This window comes from Crocodylus siamensis, chromosome 2 (genome assembly GCF_052110815.1).
Source record: "Crocodylus siamensis isolate JL-2025a chromosome 2, ASM5211081v1, whole genome shotgun sequence".
Classification (NCBI taxonomy): Eukaryota; Metazoa; Chordata; order Crocodylia; family Crocodylidae; genus Crocodylus; species Crocodylus siamensis.
Genome location: NC_143396.1, coordinates 263,488,625 through 263,510,263, shown reverse-complemented (window position 1 = coordinate 263,510,263; position 21,639 = coordinate 263,488,625). Strand labels below are relative to the sequence as shown.

Sequence of the window (21,639 nt, the reverse complement as noted above, 5' to 3'; positions counted from 1 at the left end):
TGATGGCAGTCACTCATCATGTGACCAGTGGGGTCCCCCAAGGCTCTGTCTTTGGACCCATACTGTTCAACATCTTCATTAACGATGTGGACATTGGAGTCAGGAGTGGACTGGCCAAGTTCGCCGATGACACCAAACTTTGGGGCAAAGCATCCACGCCAGAAGACAGGCGGGTGATCCAGGCTGACCTGGACAGGCTCAGCAAATGGGCAGATGAGAACCTGATGTTGTTTAACACCGAAAAATGCAAGGTTCTCCACCTTGGGAAGAAAAACCTGCAGCATCCTTATAGGCTCGGCAGTGCTACGCTGGCTAGCACTACGGAAGAAAGAGACTTGGGGGTTATCATTGACCACAAGATGAACATGAGCCTGCAGTGCGATGCTGCAGCTGCAGTAAAGTGACCAAAACGCTGGCATGCATCCATAGATGCTTCTCGAGCAAATCCCGGGACGTCATTCTCCCCTTGTGCTCGGCCTTGGTGAGGCCACAGCTGGAGTACTGCGTCCAGTTTTGGACTCCACAATTCAAAAAGGATGTGGAAAAGTTTAAGAGAGTCCAGAGAAGAGCCATGCGCATGATCAGAGGGCAGGAAAACAGACCTTACCATGACAGACTGAGAGCCATGGGGCTCTTTAGCCTGGAAATGCGCAGGCTCAGGGGTGATCTGATGGTCACCTATAAGTTTATTGGGGGTGACCACCAGTATCTGCGGGAAAGTTTGTTCACCAGAGCACCCCAAGGGATGACGAGGTTGAACGGTCATAAACTATTACGAGACCATTTCAGGCTGGACATAAGGAAGAATTTCTTTACTGTCCGAGCCCCCAAGGTCTGGAACACCCTGCCATCGGAGGTGGTTCAAGCACCTACACTGAAAAACTTCAAGAGTAAATTGGATGCTTATCTTGCTGGGATCCTACGACTCCAGCTGACTTCCTGCCCTTTGGGCAGGGGGCTGGACTTGATGATCTTCCGAGGTTCCTTCAAGCCCTAATGTCTATGAAATCTATGAAGTTGAGTTCGAGGGTTTGGAACAGGCTACCCCCAGGAGTGATACAGTCACCCATCCTGGAGATCTTCAAAGAGCATCTTGATGCCCATCTTGCTGGGGTCATCTGATCCCAGAAGTCTTTCCTGCCCAAGTGCAGGGGGGCTGGACCCGATGATCTGTAAGGACCCTTCCAACCCCTAACAACTATGAAAGTAATTGCCTTCACAGCTGCTGATTATTTCAGCATATTTTGTTAGAATGCCTTATATTATCTCTTGGCTTTTTACTGAGAATTTCATCCTACGAAGACTGCCAGCTAAGGATAAGCTTTGCTAAATATTATAAATCAGAACTAAAATTAGCAGTTGTAACAGAAGTAAAAGTACATATACTGTATCATTAAATTAATTAACACTCCATGTTAGTCTTGCTACATTTAATTCTCATTACACGGCTAGCTACTCAAATGTACTTTCTGACTACACTGGTCCTAACATTCATAGTAACCATACTTGAAAGATAACTACAGGTCCTAAGAAGCCAGTACAGCAAAAATGATAGTTTCCATATGCCTGAGCCACAAAAACACTCAGTTTATACTCATTTAATGGACATGGAGGCAGCCACAGAAGCATTCTCTTCTTCTCAGATAAGTAAAGATCAACATGAGCATTACATAAATGACTGAAGATACAGACACACACAGAATGACAGGATACAACCTGCAAATGCAAAGTTGATAGACACAGTTCAGCTTCTAGAATTGGCTGAAGCAGCTGTATCTTTTATGAAGTTTAAGTAAATGTGATGCCAAGATAAACCTACTTTCTTTCCCATTACTTGCATCTTAGGGAATACTTTTCATGGATTCTACTTCTCTATGTGTATAATACTTATTGACTTTGATTCTGCAATGGCTGTTCCTTTGGTAAGGGTGAAACAGGGTAGCAAGCAGCTGGATGCAAGGTAGAGGACTCCTGAGGAACCCTTGTGTTGCTGCTACATAAAGAGAAACACATAGAAGTACAGAGGTGTCTAAACCCCTACTCTTGGGTGTGATACCGAGTGGAATAATAATCCAGTCTGGGGACTCCAGTCATTAAAGTGTGGGTTCACCTGGACAATAAATGAGGATGAGCTCTGAGCCTTAGAGTAAGACACTGAGGAGTCCTACTAGTGACAGCAGTTGCTGTACTGGAAGGCATAGTATCATAGTATCATAGTAGCTAGAGTCGGAAGGGACCTAGGTAGATCATCTAGTCCGACCCCCTGCCTTGGCAGGAAAGAGCACCGGGGTCAGATGACCCCGGCAAGGTGCTTATCTAACTTCCTTTTAAAAATCCCCAGGCTAGGAGCCTGCACCACTTCCCCTGGAAGCCGGTTCCAGGCCCTAGCCACCCTGACTGTGAAGTAGCGCCTCCTAATATCTAATCTAAACTTACCCTCCGCCAGCTTGTGACCGTTATTCCTGGTCACTCCTGGCAGCGCACGGGGGAACAGGGACTCCCCCAATACCCGCTGATCCCCCCTGACCAGTTTGTAGCAGGCCACAAGGTCCCCCCTTAACCTTCTCTTGTGGAGGCTAAACAGGTTCAGGTCCTGTAGCCTCTCCTCATAAGGCCTGCCCTGCTGACCCCTGATCATACGAGTGGCCCTCCTCTGGACTCTTTCCATATCGTCCACGTCCCTCTTGAAGTGTGGCGCCCAGAACTGGACGCAGTACTCCAGCTGCGGCCTGACCAGTGCCACATAGAGGGGGAGGATCACCTCCCTGGACCTGCTCGAGATGCATCTGTGGATGCATGACAGGGTACGGTTGGCCTTCTTGACTGCCTCCCCACACTGCCGGCCCATGTTCATCGTGGAGTCAATGACGACTCCAAGATCCTTTTCCGTCTCCGTGCTGGCAAGAGGGGAGTTCCCCAACCTGTAAGTGTGGTGCCGGTTCTTCCTCCCCATGTGCAACACCTTGCACTTATCAGTGTTAAACCCCATCCTATTCTCATCCGCCCACCGTTGCAACCTGTCAAGGTCAGCTTGTAGCCTATTGCACCCTTCTAGTGCACCCACATCCCCCCACATCTTAGTGTCATCAGCAAACTTGAACAGGGTGCTTTCTACCCCCTCATCCAAGTCACTGATGAAGATGTTGAACAGTGCGGGCCCGAGGACCGAGCCCTGCGGAACCCCACTGCCCACATCCTTCCAGGTCGAGAAGAACCCATCCACTACCACCCTCTGGGTGCGGCCCTCCAACCAGTTGGCGACCCATTTGACCGTGTGGGCATCGACACCACAGTCTCCCAGCTTTTTGATGAGGACAGGGTGAGAGACAGTGTCGAAAGCCTTCCGGAAGTCCAAAAAGACTACATCCACAGCAACCCCTGCGTCTAATGATTTGGTGACCTGATCGTAAAAGGCCACCAGGTTGGTCTGACAAGACCTGCCACTGATGAACCCATGTTGGTTGCCCCTAAGCATGCATTCCCCCGCAAGGCCCTCCTGGATGTGTGCCAGGATAATTTTTTCAAAGAGCTTACCCGGGATTGAGGTAAGACTAACTGGCCTGTAATTTCCCGGGTCCTCTTTTTTTCCCTTTTTGAAGATAGGGACCACATTGGCCCTCTTCCAGTCCTCCGGCACCTCGCCAGAGCACCACGAGTGCTCATAGAGCCGCGCCAGGGGTCCCGCAATGACCTCGGCCAGTTCCTATAGAACCCTAGGGTGAAGATCGTCCGGACCAGCAGACTTGAACACGTCCAGCCTCTCCAGAAGTACCCTAACTAACTCCTCGCTAACCCCTGGCCCAAGCGTGTCTCTCTCGGGGCCCGAGGGGGGCCCAGCAGGGAGGTGGCTGAACTGGTCCCTACTTAGGAAGACAGAGGCAAAGAAATCGTTAAATATGTTAGCTTTGTCATCTGGCGTGATAACTAAGTTGCCCATCGTGTCCTGCAGGGGCCCCACATTACCCGGGACCCTCTTTTTACCCCCTATGTATTTGAAGAAGGACTTCTTATTGTCCTTAATCCGGGAAGCTAGTCCTATCTCCAACTCTGCCTTGGCCCTCCTGACTGCCCCCCTACATCCTCGGGCGACTGTAACATAGTCCTTCTTGGTGATGACCCCATCTCTCCATTGGGTTTATGCCTCCCTTTTAGCAAGGAGACATTCCCGGATGCTCTTAGTGAGCCATGGGGGTTTATGTGCCCTCCTGCTCCCTTTGACCCTTGTTGGGATTACCTCCCTTTGGGCATGGAGGATCGTCTCCTTAAGGAGCAACCACTCCCCTTCGACATCTGATTCCCTTCATGGCACTAACCACCATTTACAAAAGATCATGAACAAAGACATCTAATGCTGGAACTGTGAACACATTCAACACAGCAAGCATTGGACATACTGTGGGAGGGCACTGTTTGTGCCTGCCACTTTAAGGGCCTGAAGCTAGCAGCCGGCAGGTGCCTGATGAGGGCAGCCATTTTGGATCTAGGGTTGCCCATATAAACAGGGCATTTTGCTGCTGGAAGGTCAGGCAACAACATTGCCTAGCTGCAAGGCCTTTGGTATCCTCCTGGAGGTAAGGGAGGAGCTGTAGGGGATGGATAGGAGGCTCCTGGTCTTGAGCATGTCCTAAAACTGCACCCTGCTGGGATTGGGTGGCAGTGGGGCTCTCAGTGGTGTGGGAGTCTCCAGGAAATGCCAGGCCAGTTACCACCCCAGTGAAAGGCAGGCGGGGTGCCTTAACCCCAGCTCCCACATTCAGGTGGGTTAGGACATTGGAGGTAGAGGGGGCCAGGCATGGCTACAGCCACCTGAGCCCACCCAAGGAGGATTTCAGAGTAGCATCATGACTTGCTGCTCCAGGGGGGAGTGAGAGTCCCCTGTGAGACTCTGGAGCACCAGTCATGGTATGAGTCACCCCATCTCTCCACATCCAGGAAAGGGGACCTGGAGAGAGTATAGGGCTATTGAGGCCAGGGGCAGAGTGCCTCCTGGACTGGTCCACGCTGGGGCCAGGACCAAGAACATCAAAAGGACCAGGTGCCCACCAAAAGGAGCACCCAGAGTTGTGGGCCTGGGAACCCACCTGCCCTTGGATGTGAGGCCAGGGCCTGTGTATGGCCGAAGGTCCTGAGTGGGGACCACGCCCAAGAGGGGAGCCAGCTACAAGGAGCTCAGCAGCCCAAATGAAGGTGGCATAAGCTGCCTGGGTGGAGGGATCAAAGGAGGGTCCTGCCAGGAGGATTCTGGAGTCTAGTGGGGGCTGATGTGACTGATAACATCTGGATGCCATCTGTGAGTCTTGGGCCATGGTATAGGGGTGGTACAGAGCTGCGGATGCCCCCCTAATATCGGGGTACAAAGAATAATGGGCAGCCTCCCACCTTATTTAACAACTCATTAATTTTCCAACGAGGCGTGGCAGACGAGACAGGTGGGCGGTATGCCCAGAGGCAGGTGGGAGGCCAGCGACAGCTAGCCTGCGTGAAACCCACTTCACCACACAGACATCAAGAAAGAAATTTGTTGTCTTGCAGGGGAGAAACTTATACATTAATTTAATACACAAAGGTAAGCTTTTTCACCTCTTTCTGTCCTAAATGCATGTTAGATCAAATTAATCCCTGATGTAGCCTAGTTTCAGCGAGGTTACAGCAATAATTAATTTGGCTCTGTGTACTCTTATTATCATGACAAGGAATAAAAGTTCCTAACTACTAGCAGAATAATTTAACTGAAAAAAGATACACCTCTACCTAATTTGTTAAAAGGCACCATAAAGCTGTAATTACAAATAACCTCAATTCTAGACTCCCCAAACTAGACAGTAATGTTGAACAAGCAAATGTCAAGATGTTTTTCACATTTTGTTGCAAAAAAAAAATCACTGTTCATGTCATCACTCCTAAAAATAGCAGTTTTTAGTATTTAAGAATATAAAATGTATACTAGATCCAAATTACAAGATTTCATTAGTTGAGTCTAAGATCTGTGTCTCATCAATTACGCTCTTCATTACAAGACTTTGTAACAGAAATGATATGTTGTACTGTAAGCAAAGTACTAGTGTCTATGTACCAGATGCATTGCCTGTGAAATCTAAATTCCATAATCTAGTCCACCCACTCTATGAATCTGTTCTGTTAATTCTGCTGGCACTGAGAAGGGGTGTAAGTAGGATCGTAAGAGCTCTTAAAATTTGAATTGTATTCTTTTCTACCCATTACTTTTTAAAAGAATCCTGAGCTACCCATGGCATTCTGACATTCATATAATCTTATATAGAAGCAGCTTTGTTCACTAGACAACTGTTTTCTTTCTTCAAATAATATTTCGAATACACCAAACAAATCAAAGACCCTTTCCTTATAAAGTTACTTCCCTGTAGTAGTTTCTCCCTCTACAGGCTTGACTCTTCCTTGAAGCCCATATTTGCAGCAATATTTTAGAAATCTGCCTTGGGACATAAAAATTACTATGAAGATTGAGGAGATGATACAATTTAGGAGCAATTAAAAATAATATCTCAGATCTATCATGCTCCAAGCTGGTTTGGAAGTCTGGTGGTTAGAAAGACGATATGAATTTAGAATTGCCTAGTGCAAGTGATTGCCCTTTCCTCTGAGTTTTTGGATCTCTACATTCATTAAACACCACAACTTGATACAACTTGCAGTGCTAAACAATTCCCAAGTCATTTTTTTTCAACATAACCCAATCATGTCCACCTGAAAACAACTGCACAAAGAATGCTTTTATTGCATTTAGCCAAAAGCAGAATGTTTCAGAATATAATCTAACACTGAATAACACTTCACTTCCCCATAAGAATCAACTATTTAGACACCAAAACAATTCTGGGCATTATTTTCCCTTCTGAATTCCATTGACCAAGAACAAATGCCAACCTCAGTCCTAATGAGCTGTCAGTGACCATGATTTAAAATATTTGGAACATCACAGGATGAAGTGGGTTTTGGAAACAAATGTTTTCTTTCACAACACTGTTCCTTCCCCACACAGCCTGGTCTCAATTAGTAGGAAGTCAAACTACACCACAACTTAATCATGTGGTATGAACTCCTAGCCTCACTGAAATCAACACAACTTGTGCAGTGACTGTAATAGAAATGGCCACTCACATGTGCTGCCCTGCTTTTTTCTGCTGTGGGTTTTTTTGACAACAGAAGATCCTGGTGCCAAAAACCCCACCATATTGCAAATGAGCAGCACAGCAGAAGTGCATATGTGCAGATAAATCTGCAGAGTCGCAAACTGCTTGCGCACACTTGTCTGGATACACTCTATGGTTGTGTCCACATGTGGTGTGAATGTCTGGTTCTCCGGGGACAACTAGCAGCAGTGCATCTTGTACCACTGCTAGTTGTCCCCCAGGAACACCTATGTCATGCATGCTCTGGCATGTGGCAAATTACCCTGGAAGTGGTAGGGGAGGCTGGGGCCAGCACTGGGCTGGCCCCAGCAGCCTTACCTGAGGTCCTGGGGACCTCCTGGGGCTGCAGCAGTGAGGAGTGTGCTGCACGGAGCCTGGCGAGCAGCCACAGCATGACTACAGCCTCCTTGGCTCCATTTTTGAGTGGCATGCACAGCCCATGCATGCACTGCTCTGCCTTTTTTCTCCACAAGTTTTTCTGACCCCTGGATATCCAGAGGTCAGAAAAACCCTCCACACTACTCCCTTGCAACACAGAGGACAGTTGAACATGTAGTATGTGGCACTATGGATGTGTCTGCAGCACCACATGCTGCATAGCTGCACTCATCTGGACACAGCCTATAAGGGCAACTACTCCCATTGTTTGGATCTTTTACTTCATCAGGAGGAGAAAAGGATTTGTCTGTTTTAACACTCTCCCAAAGATCTTAAAAAGTTCATGATTTGCCACTGTTTTATAAAATAAGAAATTACAAGTGTGTACACAGCAAATTTTTGCTAAAACATGCAACCACAATCATGCCATTGATAAACTCAAGCTCATTTAATCGCTTCTTGCAACTTCTTCTCTTCTTCCTTCCATTGTGCCTCAGTACAATTTCCTTTTAACATTTGGCTACTTCTTGATTTTTTTTTCCTGTTGTTCTTCAGCCAAATTCTGTGTTGAATTTGCAAAAAATGTGCTCTGAAAATCTTGAAATCAGGAAAGCAAACAGAACGTATCCGTTCTGCCTCAAAATTTGGCTTAGTTTGTAGGAGCTTTTTGACTCTTCTACCTCATAATACATCTGTTCAAGATGTTTAGGTCGTTTGCTTCAAAATATTTCCACAGAATCCTAGGATAAAACTGGGATTAAAAATATAATAAAAGCGCCCACTTACCTTTGAAATCATTTGTTGAACTTAGAGTAGCTTCAAAAGGGCATTCAAATGCATCATGTGAACAGACATTCAGAAGTGAATTTTGAAATCACGAAAGGTAGAAAATTACCATGTGATCTTGAGGGGGCATATTATAATTACAAACTTCACTGGATTTCACACCCATTTTTTTGTCAAACACCTTCTATGTTTGGTAATGTTCCTTTATCCTTTGTCAGTATAATTTGCATTTTCAGGTTGTCAAATCATTTCACTCTTGACATTGCAATGAATAGCTGGCTATGTCCAAACACAGACTACAGTAGGTAAATACCTACTCAATCAAATGTTTGATCTTGGTTTTTTTTGATAGCCATTAGAAAAGCTACTCTGATAGCAAATTTCCTCTTGAGTATCTTAAAAGGTAGAGCTATGTCCAATGGGTATACTGTAACTCTTGGCAAAAGAATGTTTTCCAATAGCCTCTTCTAAGTCTATAGTGTTACTGTAAAGTCTTTTTACAATAAGTCTTGTGCCTTTGATTAAACCAGATTTCACAATCAATCCCACCTTAAATGTGAGCCTGTGGGGAGACAAATTGCTCAGTGACAAATTTGTTGAGAAACTTGATCAGATTTTGGATATCCTTGTTACCATGTTCATTATCGACTTTAGGCTTAAGTATACCCCTTCTTTTCCAATAATGTAATTTCCAATTACGTCCTCGTTCATAGCACTGAAGTGTTTGTTTTTGGGGCAAAGAATCACAGCTTTGCATGAAGCCTCACAGAGGACTGAAGCCCAGCATTGCCTGCCAGGATGAAGTGTTCACAGGTGGCGTGGGCACATGCACACACACTGTATTGCACAATACATTTTCTATTAATTTATCACACTTTTTTACCAGAGTTTTTACCATAATTTGAATTTTATTCATAGATTCATAGATGTTAGGGTCAGAAGGGAACTCTATAGATCATCAAGTCCGACCCCCTACATAGACAGGAAAGAGTGCTGGGTTCAGATGACCCCAGCCAGATGTCCATCCAATCTCCTCTTGAAGACCCCCAGGGTAGGGGAGAGCACCACCTCCTTTGGGAGCCCATTCCAGATTTTGGCCACTCTAACTGTGAAGAGGTTCCTCCTAATGTCCAGTCTAAATTTGCTCTCTGCTAGCTTATGGCCATTATTTCTTGTAACCCCAGGGGCGCCTTAGTGAGTAGAGCCTCACCAATTCCCTTCTGTGCCCCCATGATGAATTTATAGGCAGCCACAAGGTTGCCTCTCAACCTTCTCTTGCGGAGGCTGAAGAGGTCCAGGTGCCCTAGTCTCTCCTCATAGGGCTTGGCCTGCAAGCCCTTAACCATACTAGTGGCCCTCCTCTGGACCCTCTCCAGGTTATCCACATCCCTCTTGAAGTGTGGTGCCCAAAACTGCATGTAGTATTCCAACTGACCAGCATCCAATAGAGGGGAAGTATCACTTCCTTGGTTCTGTTTGTCATGCATGAGCAGATGCATGACAAAAAGTGCAGTTAGCTTTTCTGATGACTTTGTCACACTGACGACTCATGTTTGTCTTGGAGCCCACTAGGACTCCAAGACCCCTTTCTGCTTCCATGCTACCAAGCAGGTCATTTCCTAGGCAGTAGGTGTGCTGGACATTTTTCCTCCCTAGGTGCAGCACTTTGCATTTCTCTTTGTTAAATTGCATTCTATCGTTTTCTGCCCATTTGTCTAACCTGTCCAGGTCTGCCTGTAGTTGTTCCCTGCCTTCCAGTGTGTCCACTTTTCCCCACAGTTTTGTATCATCTGCAAACTTGGACAAAGTACACTTCACTCCCTCGTCCAAGTCACTGATGAAGACATTGAAGAGTATCGGTCCAAGGACCGATCCCTGCAGGACTCTACTGCCCACTCTCTTCCAGGTTGATACCAACCCATCCACTACCACTCTCTGGGTATGACCCTCTAGCCAATTTGCCACCCACCAGACTGTATAATCATCCAAATCACAGCCTCTTAACTTGTTCACCAGTATGAGATGGGATATTATATCAAAGGCCTTCCTGAAGTCTAAGTAAACGATGTCAACCCCTACTCCTGTGTCCAGGTGTTTTGTAACCTGGTCATAAAATGAGACCAGATTAGTCAGGCATGATCTACCTGCTATGAACCCATGCTGGTTTCCCTTCAGCATAATTTTTCCTGAGGGCTCTCACATGGTAAAATAGAACATGGTATTCAAAACAGAAGAAAAGAAAAAATGTGAAAATGTCAAGTAGACCAATGGTCTTTGAGCTGTTTTTTGGTTTATAGGAAATTTTGTGCAAATCTGCACTCTATAAGCTTTAAAATGACATATAATCCAGTAAGCACAAATACCTTTAAATAAAGCATTCTTAGTTCATCTAGTCCAGGGGTCAGCAAAGTTTTTGGCCAGAGTGCCAAAAACACCCAAACCTCCAACTTGACTTGGCATGCTAGAGGTGGGGGAGCTGTGAGGGGCCTGATCCTCAATGCTGGCAGCAGCTGCAGGTGTCCCTCTGGGTGGACTGTGGGGGAAGCGGTGGGGTTGTGTTGCCCTGGCCCCTTCCCCTCTATGTGCTCCGAGGCATGTATGCACCTGCTGCTACCACAGACCTAGTGCTGGTGCTCTGGACCCCAGTGCAGCTGTTTGCAGCCTGCCTAATACAGCTGCCCAGAACCCAGGCGGAAAGGGACCAAGGGCAGCACAAACCTAGCTCCTCCCCTACTGTCTGCCTAGAGGTGCATGTGCAGTGGCCACCACGACGGAGCCAGTGCCAGGGCTGCAGAGCCCCGTGCAGCTGTTTGCAACCTCTTGGCTGCCTGCAGGCAGGGAGGGAGCCCGATTGTGCTGGCCCAGGCAGGGGGTATCCAAACTGTCCCCTGCAAGGAGCCCCATGTCTGGGCCAAATCCCCCTTTACTGGCCCCAGGAAGGGGGACACCAGGGCAAGTGGGGGGAGTGGAAGGACCAACCTGTTCTGCCTCCCAGAAGCTTGTCCCCACCAAGGAGAATGGCCAGGGCTAGGGCTGCTGATCTCTGCAGCAGGAGGTGGGCAGGCTGCAAACAGCTGTAAGGGGCTCCACAGCCACAGAACTGGCTCCATGACAGCAGCCATTGCATGCACTCCTCTGGGCAGATGGCAGGGGATGGGCAAAGTTTGCATTGCCCAAGGCTCCATCCTGGTTGTGTGCCCAGAGGTGCGTGTGCAGCTGCCACTGCCATGGAGCTTGTGCTAGGGCTGTGGAGTTCTGTGCAGCTGTTTGAAGTCTCCCAGATGTCTGCTATGGAGTATAGGCTGCTTGCAGTAGGATTTGCAGCCTCCTGGCTGCCTGCTGCAAGCAACCCTGGCTGTGGCCAGTGGCAGCCACCCAGGGGCCAGGCCAGCTGTGGTGTGCTGAAGAAAATGGCCCGGCATGCCATGTTCTGCCACGTGAGCTGGGGGTTGCTAATCCTTGGATCAAGAGAGAAGAACTGCAAAAATTATTCAGGGGCAGGAAAAATAACTCACAGTGAATTTCACTTAGTTTACCTTATCACAGAGTAAGAGGTGACTGATTACAGTGTACATACCTTCCCAGGGACAAAACACCAGGTACAAAATGGCTGTTTAACCTACTTGACAAAGTCATAACAAAAACTACTGATTTGAAGTTAAGGGCTGACAAATTCAATTAAAAGTGAGAGACAGTTTTTTAACAATAAGGTTGAGCAACCATTAAAAAAACATGGAGAAGGATGGAACTTCTACTTCTTAATGTCCTCTTATCAAGACTGGATGATTTTCTGCAAGGCATACTTTAGTCAGACACAAATTATTGGCTTGAATACAATGATAAGCAGGTGAAATTCCTGGCCTGTGTATCACAAGAACTCAGATTACATGATCTGGTTGTGCCTTCTGACCTTAAAATCTAGGGGAAAATATTGCATGTTGTACTTTAATAAATTTCTTTTTCTAATGAATTGCCTTTTATAGAGGGAAAAATGTGCATCTACTGCAGAATAGAAAATATGTATAATGTAGCTGAGGCAAAAGTAAGATCATCAGAACTGCATCAGTATCTTGGTTAAAAGGACTTATTGCAGTTTCTTTACATTTTTACATTTGACAGGTTTTCAGTCTGGGGGTTACTTTTTGGAAAATCTGACAAAATGTTTTTAACATTTTTGAGTACAAAAAAGTTAAAAATATACATAGCTTTTACAGGAACAGTGATCCATTAAGAGAGAACAGATATATGAAAACTTGCCACTTCAAATAAATATTAAAAAAGAGTTGTTACTATTCCAATAATAAAACACATATGTATGTAAGGAAACCCTTCTCATTAAAAATGTAGGAGTGCATATAATGAGGCAGGACTCCGAAGGGGAAGACAGTGTGCACACTTTTTGCATAGAAGCAGTTAAGCTGACTTACGTTGGATACTAACTAAGAAAATCAGACATAATACCATGTATCATAACATGTATACCAGAGTAATGTGTTTTATGACATGGAGGTGATGGTTGAAAAATCAGGCCTAAAATATAAATAAATAAGTAAATAAAAGTCCCTTTTCTTGCTTGGATATAGTAGATAAAAATAAGCAGTTAGCCTACACCTATATTATTATCCTTTTTTTTTTCCTAACACCTTCTAAGTTTAATGATGTCTCTAGTAATGGCAGGTTCAGACTTGATATTCCTCCACTATGTGCTATGCACCAGATTTCTGGTGGGCAACTTCTCAAGAATGCGTTTTTTTCCCTTAGCAAAAGACCTGTGTTTTCAATCAGTCTAATCACTAAGTTCAGGCTGTTCTATCAATATGCTCTGTGGAAAAACCTCGAAACAGATGGGTTGAAAACGTTATTACTATTAGAAGCCAGGCATGTGTAGCAGCAGCCGTCTTTATTTGGCATGGCTGTTGTCAAGTTCTCTGGCACAAAAGCTATGACCATCGACTTGTAATAGTAGCCACTTGTATCATTCAACATGCTTGGTGTAATTCTGAACATAGAAGTTTCATATTTCAAAAAGTTTCACATTTTAACAACTATTTTAAGTCAATAAGGCTGATCTAATACATAAGAACATGCTTGTTGCTGGCCCAGAGGCATGACAGCTTGCTGGCCTTGCTGCCAGCTAAGATACCAGGAAAAGAACAGCGGAAACCAAATCCACTTTAAAAGCAGAACACATTCAGTTGTTCAGAGAGAATGCCAGCTACAGATAGTATTGTGCTAATGCTTAAGAACTAATGACTGATTCATGGCAACAGCCCCAAAAGGGATACTTGCTGGCCATCTGAGCAGGTTAAGACACCTACTTTCAAGGGATTCTCTTCGCAACGCTTTGCTGCTAATAGGAGCCATATTGATAAATCTCATGCAGCATACTGAAAATGTACTGCTTTGAGGACACTGGGGGTAAAGGAGGAAGAGGATTTTAGAGCAGAATGGCACATAAATTCAGCATCTGAAAAAATGTTTTTAGACGGTTTACAAACACTAAAAAGGTCATTTAAATGACAGTAAATAAAGATCATGGTAGTACAGACAAAATGTTTTCATAATCAGGAAACAATTTCATGTGTAATACAAAAAGAAAAAATAGTAATTTGGTATGACTCAACAGAAGCAATGAACTATACTTCATGTCCTCTAACTCAAACATGCAAATATAATTGAGAGATTAATTAATGACAGTCTTTTTATATTTGCTTTTGGAACACACTTCCACTATTCACAATGTGTTTGCTGTCTGCCACAAAAACACCATCTTTCTTAAAGGTAAAAAATGCCTGAAATTTCTCTTAAGACCAATAGTTTTCACTTGTATATACAGACAGAATTCAACAGAATTTTGCTGATATTGTACAAAGGAAATCTAAAAATGTTAATTGGGTTGAATGCACTAGAGTGGATGATGCTGAAAGGGAACACGTTATGTCCAGTGGAATTATACCTTTGGTAAACCTCTGGAAATTTCAGCCCCGATGGGTTTTGTGTTTAGTATGTCTGACTCAAAGCACTTATTTAATAAAGAGGCACATATGTGATTTGAATACACAAAATTAGGCTGATTTTTGAGTATGAAAGAAGTTCTTAAGTAAAATTCTAGTTGAGTTGTAATTGAGTGCATTTTTGACATTGACTTCAATGAAGCCTCTATTTTACATAAGGTTAAAAAGGCAATTGCTTTATATTTCATTGTCCACAACTAGCCATATAAAACTGGTATGATTATGTTACTCACCAACTGCTGAATGTAGTCCTTCTGGCATTCTATTGCTAAAAATTTCTGGTGAGAGTTTAGCTCCACTGAAATCAATGGAATTCCTTCCCTGAGTTTTGCTAGTGTTAAGATCCTGAAATTAGGCCCATCGTCTAAGGAATGAAGAGTTGGAAAACACCTATACTACACTAATTTAAATATTCAAGGATTGTCAGTACTGCTGAATTTTAGTAAACAGAATAGTAAATAGAAGAAAACAGGGTACATTGGATACCTAAATTAACAAAAGACATGACATGCTGGAAAGCAGTTGAATTTGTGATGCATTATGACAGGGCTATCCAACGGGTGGCTGGGGGGGCCACATGTGGGCTTATGCTGAAGCCCCTGGGCTTCTAGTCCAGAAACCGCTCTCCCCACTGTTCCAACTTCTGTTGCGACTGCCAGAGTCTCTGGGTTCTCCCTTCCACCTCCAGCTTCTGCTTCTTGCTCCTGCCTGAGGGCAAGGAGGGGCAGGATGACACAGCTGCCAAGGGAATCTGCAGTCAGGGGACTCAGAGGACCCAGGGACTCTGCATAGTGTGGCATGCAGTGAAGGTGGGAAGCAACCCTGCATTATGACATCAGATAATGAGTTCTGGAGTAAAGGACTGCATGTAATCCAGCAGGATCATTTAAGGGGAACTATTAAAGCAGTGATTCTCAACCTTTTTGGACTCAAGGTACCTCTTGGAAAATGCCAACTGTTGGGTCTCACCCATTTTTTGGCTATGGAAAAATAATAAAGCAATTTTTCTGTTGAAAAGAAATAAAAAGGACCACAGCAGGGCAAAACATTGTTAACACCATGGATTCCTTTTTTGAAACCTGTGTTTATTTTGTAAATGGTATTTTCACACCTAATAGCGGTAACCCCACAGCACCCTGGTTGAGAATGATGGCATTAGAGACAAAACAAGAGCCAAAAAAGTTTCACCGCTGTCTTTAAGCACACCAGCTGAAACCTCTAACTCTGATTCTGAGGCACTGAGAGCCCTAAACTATCAAGGTCAGATGTTCAGAGTTGCTCAGCAATTCATAGAAAGCACATAGACCTTGTGAGGGGCTGAGCTATCTCGTTGCAAAAGTAATAAGTATCTGGCTACACAAAATGCTATGATCTCACATGAAAAATATGAAGAACATCTCACATGGCTGCAAAATTATATATAAAGCAGTATGGGGTGATATTTTAATACAATTAAACTTACATTAACTTGCAAGAAACCCTTGCTTTCAGTCTTTCACTCAGCAAGTTCTCTCATCTTTTTGTTACAGACATTACTAAATAAAAGCTGTTTAAGAAACAAAAGCTGAAGGTTGGAGCAGAGGAGTAATACCAACTGGGATATTAAGGAAACCCAGTTTTATGGTGCATTCAACATAATTTTTGTTAACAGATTTTTACAATGTGACAAATTCATGGTCACAGCTCATAACTGCACTATCCATTTAATTAAAATAATTAAAAATCAATTCAAGCCATATGTTAAAACATAGCTGGATCCAAAAAAGCAGCAATATCACAGGATTCAGAAAGTAGGAGGTTCAGAACAGTGAAAGGCTGAGGAAAGGGAAAGGCTCACATTTTAGTTATAAACCTAAGATTGCCATGAACAACCCACCAATTCTTGAGTTGCAGATTATTTTAAAATTAAATCCTATTTTAGAAATGAGATGAGCTAAATTTATTACAGGTCCAGGCTGTCCAACTGGCAGCCCCTAATGAGTTAACCCTCTGGGCTTCCACACAATCATACCACTCCCCCTGCTCTGGCAGCTAGAGTTAAGCAGATCATAAGGACATCTGCGACATCTGGGACATTATCCACCCCCACCCTCCACACAAATCAGTGGTGTTGCTGCAGGCAGAGGCAGGAATGAGGTTGGGTGGGGTGGTACCGTGGGCAAGTAATGCCCTCCTGGTGCACTTGTGCCACTCTGCACGTCTTCACCTCCCCATCAAACTGTGCCCTGCACCCCAAGGTTTCTGGGATGCTCATTTTAATTCACACCAGCCAGCCAGGACCAGCCTCCAAAATCTGGGATTGTCCCAGCTAAACCCGAACATATGATCACCCTAGCTAGAGTCTCCTAGTTCCCCCTTCTTCCTGTGGCCACTGTACTCTGCACCTGCCCTTGGGGGTGATGAAGCATGACACAGGGAACTCAGTGTGAGGCTGGAGGTGCATGGTGCAGTTGTGGGGAAAGGGGTATCTGTGCAGGGTTGTAGCTTAGGAGGGGCATCCATGTGGGTATGCACTGCAGTGCGGAAGGGAGTGTGGCATGTGGCCTGGGGGTCCATAACCCCTGCTGGTGCAGCCAGTGGAGTGAATGGTCCCCGCTGGTGTAGCCCAGGGGCATGTGGCCCCTGGACACTTATAAACTGGAGAGCCCAGTAGTACGTGATAAGTCTGGGCCTTAGCTACAGGGCTTGAACATAAGGTTTGTAAAAAACATTTCCAGATATTCCAACTGAAAGTATTCATTTTTCTTGCTTGTCTAAAAATGTTTTTCTGCTGTAACTAAGAAACATCTTGCTCCAGTTGTGTTGGCAAGATGAGATTTTCTGCATGTTCTAATGAGATACAAATAAGCTAGTTTCAGCCCCTTTTGAAACTAAGATGAAAGAGCAATTTATTGAAGATTTAGTGCTTTTACTAAGCAGATGGGCAAAAACAGCAGCAGTAGCAAAAGTGAAACATTTGCATTATACACTGGAAGGAGATATATACTGTATCTATAATTAGGGTTGTGCAAAACAGGCCATATTCAATTCGGATTCAGCCCAAATCGGGGACAGTGATTCGATTTGTTGAGTTGGATTACTGTCCCGATTCAATTGGGCCAAATCCAGATCTGAAGATTTGCTGCTGAGTCAGAGAATCAGTGATTTGGCCATAGATACAGCTTTAAATATTTTTTCTACATACCTCGAGGTACCAGGTGCAGTTCGTGTATGCTGCAACGGTGGGGTGGATGGAGCGTCCCACAGGAGTGAGAGGGTAGGGAGGCCCACGTGCTCAGTAGCAAACCCGGAAGTGGACCGGAAGTACTTCTGGTCCACTTCTGAGTCTGTCGCCAAGTGCACAGGGGTGCCCCCCCTTATCCCCTCAGCTCGGTGATCTGTCACGAGGCAACCCCAGGTTCCCCCCCCAGACCCAGGAGGCACCAGTTGCCAAGCCGGGGGAGTGTGGAGGACCCCCTGCACGTTCCCTGGGGGACCTGGAAGTGGACCAAAAGTGCTTATGGTCCACTTCTGGGTCTGCTGCTGAGTGCGCTGGGGACCCCCCCCATGCTCCTGTGGGATGCTCCATCCACCCCAGAATCTCAGCATTCATGAGCTGCCTGGTACCTTGAGGTATGTAGAAAAAGCATTTAAATCTGTGTCTATGTCCAAATCGTTGAATCTTTCTGAATGTCTTTGGATTCGGAGGGTTCCAATTCAATTCAGAGAGATTAAAGGGTCTCCTGATTCAGTTAGGATTCAGAGATTCGGCCACCAAATTGAGCTGAATCTCTGCTGAATCAAATCAGCGACTGAAGCTTCGAGCAGCCCTATCTGTAACCATGACAGATACATAGAAAGTGGTCTGAGTAAGATGAACTGAAAGGAAAACAGATTATACCCAGGTCGCCCATCTGAAGTAAAACCTTCCCCACTCAGGAGTATGCCTGCTAGTGTCATTACAATTATTGGCTAAGGTTAAGGTTAATGCTCAGTCACAGTCTGTGGCATGAACTCATATTATTTGGAAAAATATACTCCAGTGTGAAATGTATGATATCTTATGTCCTTAGTGCAGGAGTGTTGTTTTAAAAAAATAAAAATAGCACGGCATTAACTGAGTTTGGAAAGACTTGACTACTACCACATGAGGTGTGAGATGCATCTTTGCTCAAAGAACAATGGGACATGGGGACAGAGAAGGGGAAAGGCCAGGCACAGGCAACAAGAGAGAACTGTAACAGCAAAGGCTTACTTTGTTAAGGCACGTAGGTAATAGTAAATCCTTCCTACACCAATGTCAAACTGTCAAGATCGGTACAGAGAAGCTCTTGATAGAGCTTGGATCTCAAGAGAAGGAATCATACCTCCCAAGCTGTGACTCTGAGGGCAGCTGATCTGAAACTCTTACCATAGCTGTAGTAATGTCCAGTGACCCTGATTTTCTCCACACTGCATCCTTGAACACAACAGGCAGTAGAGCCATAGATAGCTGAGACCCCTTTGGCAAGAACATCCCCAGTGAAATTTTCCTGCCGGAAGAGAATTTGAACTCCCCTGCACCAGGCCAGATATCCCTTCCCCACCAACACTGACTTGTGACAAAGTACAAAGAAGAGGGTCTTTGGTTGTAGCTGTTTTGGTCTCTAAGGACATAAGTGGGCAAGGTTCTTTGGGCAGATGTGATCTCCTTTATTAGACCAACTGAGAAACAAGAAGAGAGTCAGGATTCCACCTTAAGAGGAAGAAGCACTTTGCAGCTTCCTCCCATCCACAATGAATACCCGAATGTAACTTAACATAATCTCAGCATGTGTTACTAATTACAATACAAACAGGGAAATACAGAAAATCAGTACTGTCTAACTTGAAAAGGATATAGTGCAGTTAGAGGAGAAATATCTTTGCTAATGAGCCACTGAGATTCATCCACTTTGACTGATGCTCTTCATTTAGTACAGTTCTCAGTAAATTAATTATTTGAAAGTCATTACTTTTCAGCTTCTTCTATTGTTACAATAGACATTCTGTCATTACAAATAGTCCTAGACATAAAAGACACAACTACCAATGCCAATAAATGCAGTTTGGCCCAGGAAAGTAGTTATCGCTGCCTGATGGAGATATGATATTTTCTGTGAAACAAACTAATAGGGTTCATTCTGGTTCCACCTGTGGCAGGCAGATGTCCACATTCAGAAACCATCTTCAGACCTGGTGTTAACAGGCACTTTTGCTGAAAGCCTCAAAGAAAGTAAGGGCATAGAGAAATTGGATCTCCTCCCCATCCCAAGTATGGTGCCTTCAGGTCAGGATTACACCACATTGCCAGGGAGGAAGAAGAGAGAACACTGCAGTACTCCCCCTTGTGATGCAGCCACTCTCCACTTCAATCTCCATAGCTCTCAACAGTTGACTGGATATATTTCATTAACATTACATTTATTACAGAGTGTTTCAAAGATGGGAAATAAAAAGTATTAAGGGACCGTGCAGCTGTGCAGGTGCCTTACTGTGTAACTGTGTGATCTTTTATCATTACCTTGCTCTTCCCATGTCCTTCCTTTTTCATTTGTGCTTTCACTTGTGTTGTATTGTGTTATATTTTTGCCAGGGACAAGGATTTTTCTTGTGTTTCTGAGGCTCCTATCATAAATTTTGATGCTGTAGAGTTCAGGGCTAATTGTTAACAGCAAATAAAACACTACTTTTTAAAACCTTTATAAGAATTAACAACTCAAAAGAAATACTTACATTTGATGCTAGCCAACCTGCTTTTTGGCACAGAACAATCTACGGCAGCTGAAAATAAACACAAAATTAAAAGAAGTGAGTGATTCAACTTCCTTTACTTAGCATTAGCTATGGTTAGAACAAAATATCTTCAAAGCAGCTCTGAAAGAAGGATTATTCAATTAAAGCTTAGCAGTTTGTCTGTTCTTTAAATGTGTTTACTATGTAATCAAATCAGTGGGCTTGTTTTAAAGGATTCAGTTAAATGCCAAAGAAAAAAGCTTGATGCTGAGAATTTAAATAAGCATTCTCTGTACACACTTCTATATGTTTGCAATTATGGAAAACAATTTAATTAAAACGCAACACTGCCTATAGCTGTATACCTGAAGTTATTGCTCCCCAATGCAATGCAGTTAATAAAATATATTTGTTGACTTTAGGCTTTAATGGATGTAAAAGCTTAAATATTCCCGTCTTTAAAGCAAACCCTAAGGATATGTGTAGTGATGCTTGGATAAGGATAAATATAGGCATTACCATTTACAAAACCTTCTCTGAGAAGGACCAGAAGATGGCAGAATATAATGCATATCCAGGGAGGTGCAGGAAAGGAATGTCTTCCTTCCATTAGGTAGATTCCAAACCAGCAAACACTTAACTACTTAACTTTAAGCATGAAAAAAGCTGATAATTTCAGTTGTGCTTTATGTGCTTAAAGCATGAGCATTAACAATTTAAGTATTGGAACTCTAATAATCAGTTTGTGTCACAAAAAGTGAGACTGAGCTACAAAGTGATGAGAAACAACAAAAACCTACAGTTTTTTTTCTTTTCTTACTATTATGCATATTAAATTTTAAACATACTGGGCATGTCTACACATGCACTTTAAAGAGCAGTAGCCTATTTTACTGCACATTAAAGTGTGTCGTAAAAAAACTGTGCTTTTATGCTAATGCACAGTAAAATAGGCTACTGCACATTAAGCATCACTTAAACACTGCACATCTGTTACCACACAATAGGGCAGCCTAATGCGCATTTGTTTAGTACTTCACATTGGAGGTGCCAAATTTAATGCACATTTGTTTAATACCTGACATTAGAGAGCTCCTATACATGTACAGGGAGATTGTTTCGACACATTATATTTACAGCGCGTCAGAGCAGACTTGATTAAGTCAGACCAGATTTGGTTAAAAATAATCGAGTCTCCTGGAGTGTGGTAATTACCGTGTCCAGCAGACTCCAGCATCATGTGTACCAGCATCCTGGCACTGAAAAGTGGCAATCGGGGCACTTTAAAGTTCATTCAACAAACTTTAGTTCAAAGCACCCTGCTGCCATTTTTTAGCACAGGGATGCTGATGCACATGATGCTCTGGGCACTTTTAATTAGCACAGATTTGCAGCTGAGTTAATTAAAGTTTGCATCCTTGCCCCCTGCCCTCTCCCTCCACCCCCATGCTGCCTTCTGTAAATGCCTGGAGGTACCAAACCTAATGTGCATTAGGAAAACCTCCTTAATGCATGTGTAAACACACCCACTGCTAATTAACTTCCACTTCATACTCTAG

At 44.1% G+C, this 21,639-nt stretch overlaps 1 protein-coding gene across 2 annotated transcripts in view; it reads right to left on the bottom strand.

The window, feature by feature from the left end:
• The window catches only part of SPATA7 (spermatogenesis associated 7), a 79,505-nt gene that overhangs the window by 37,532 nt on the left and 20,334 nt on the right, over positions 1 to 21,639 (bottom strand). For both annotated transcript variants that reach the window (XM_090033851.1, XM_090033852.1), the window contains exon 4: positions 20,081 to 20,128. In XM_090033851.1, the coding sequence (XP_089889977.1) occupies positions 20,081 to 20,128 (48 nt within the window). The remainder of the gene's footprint in view (positions 1 to 20,080; positions 20,129 to 21,639) is intronic.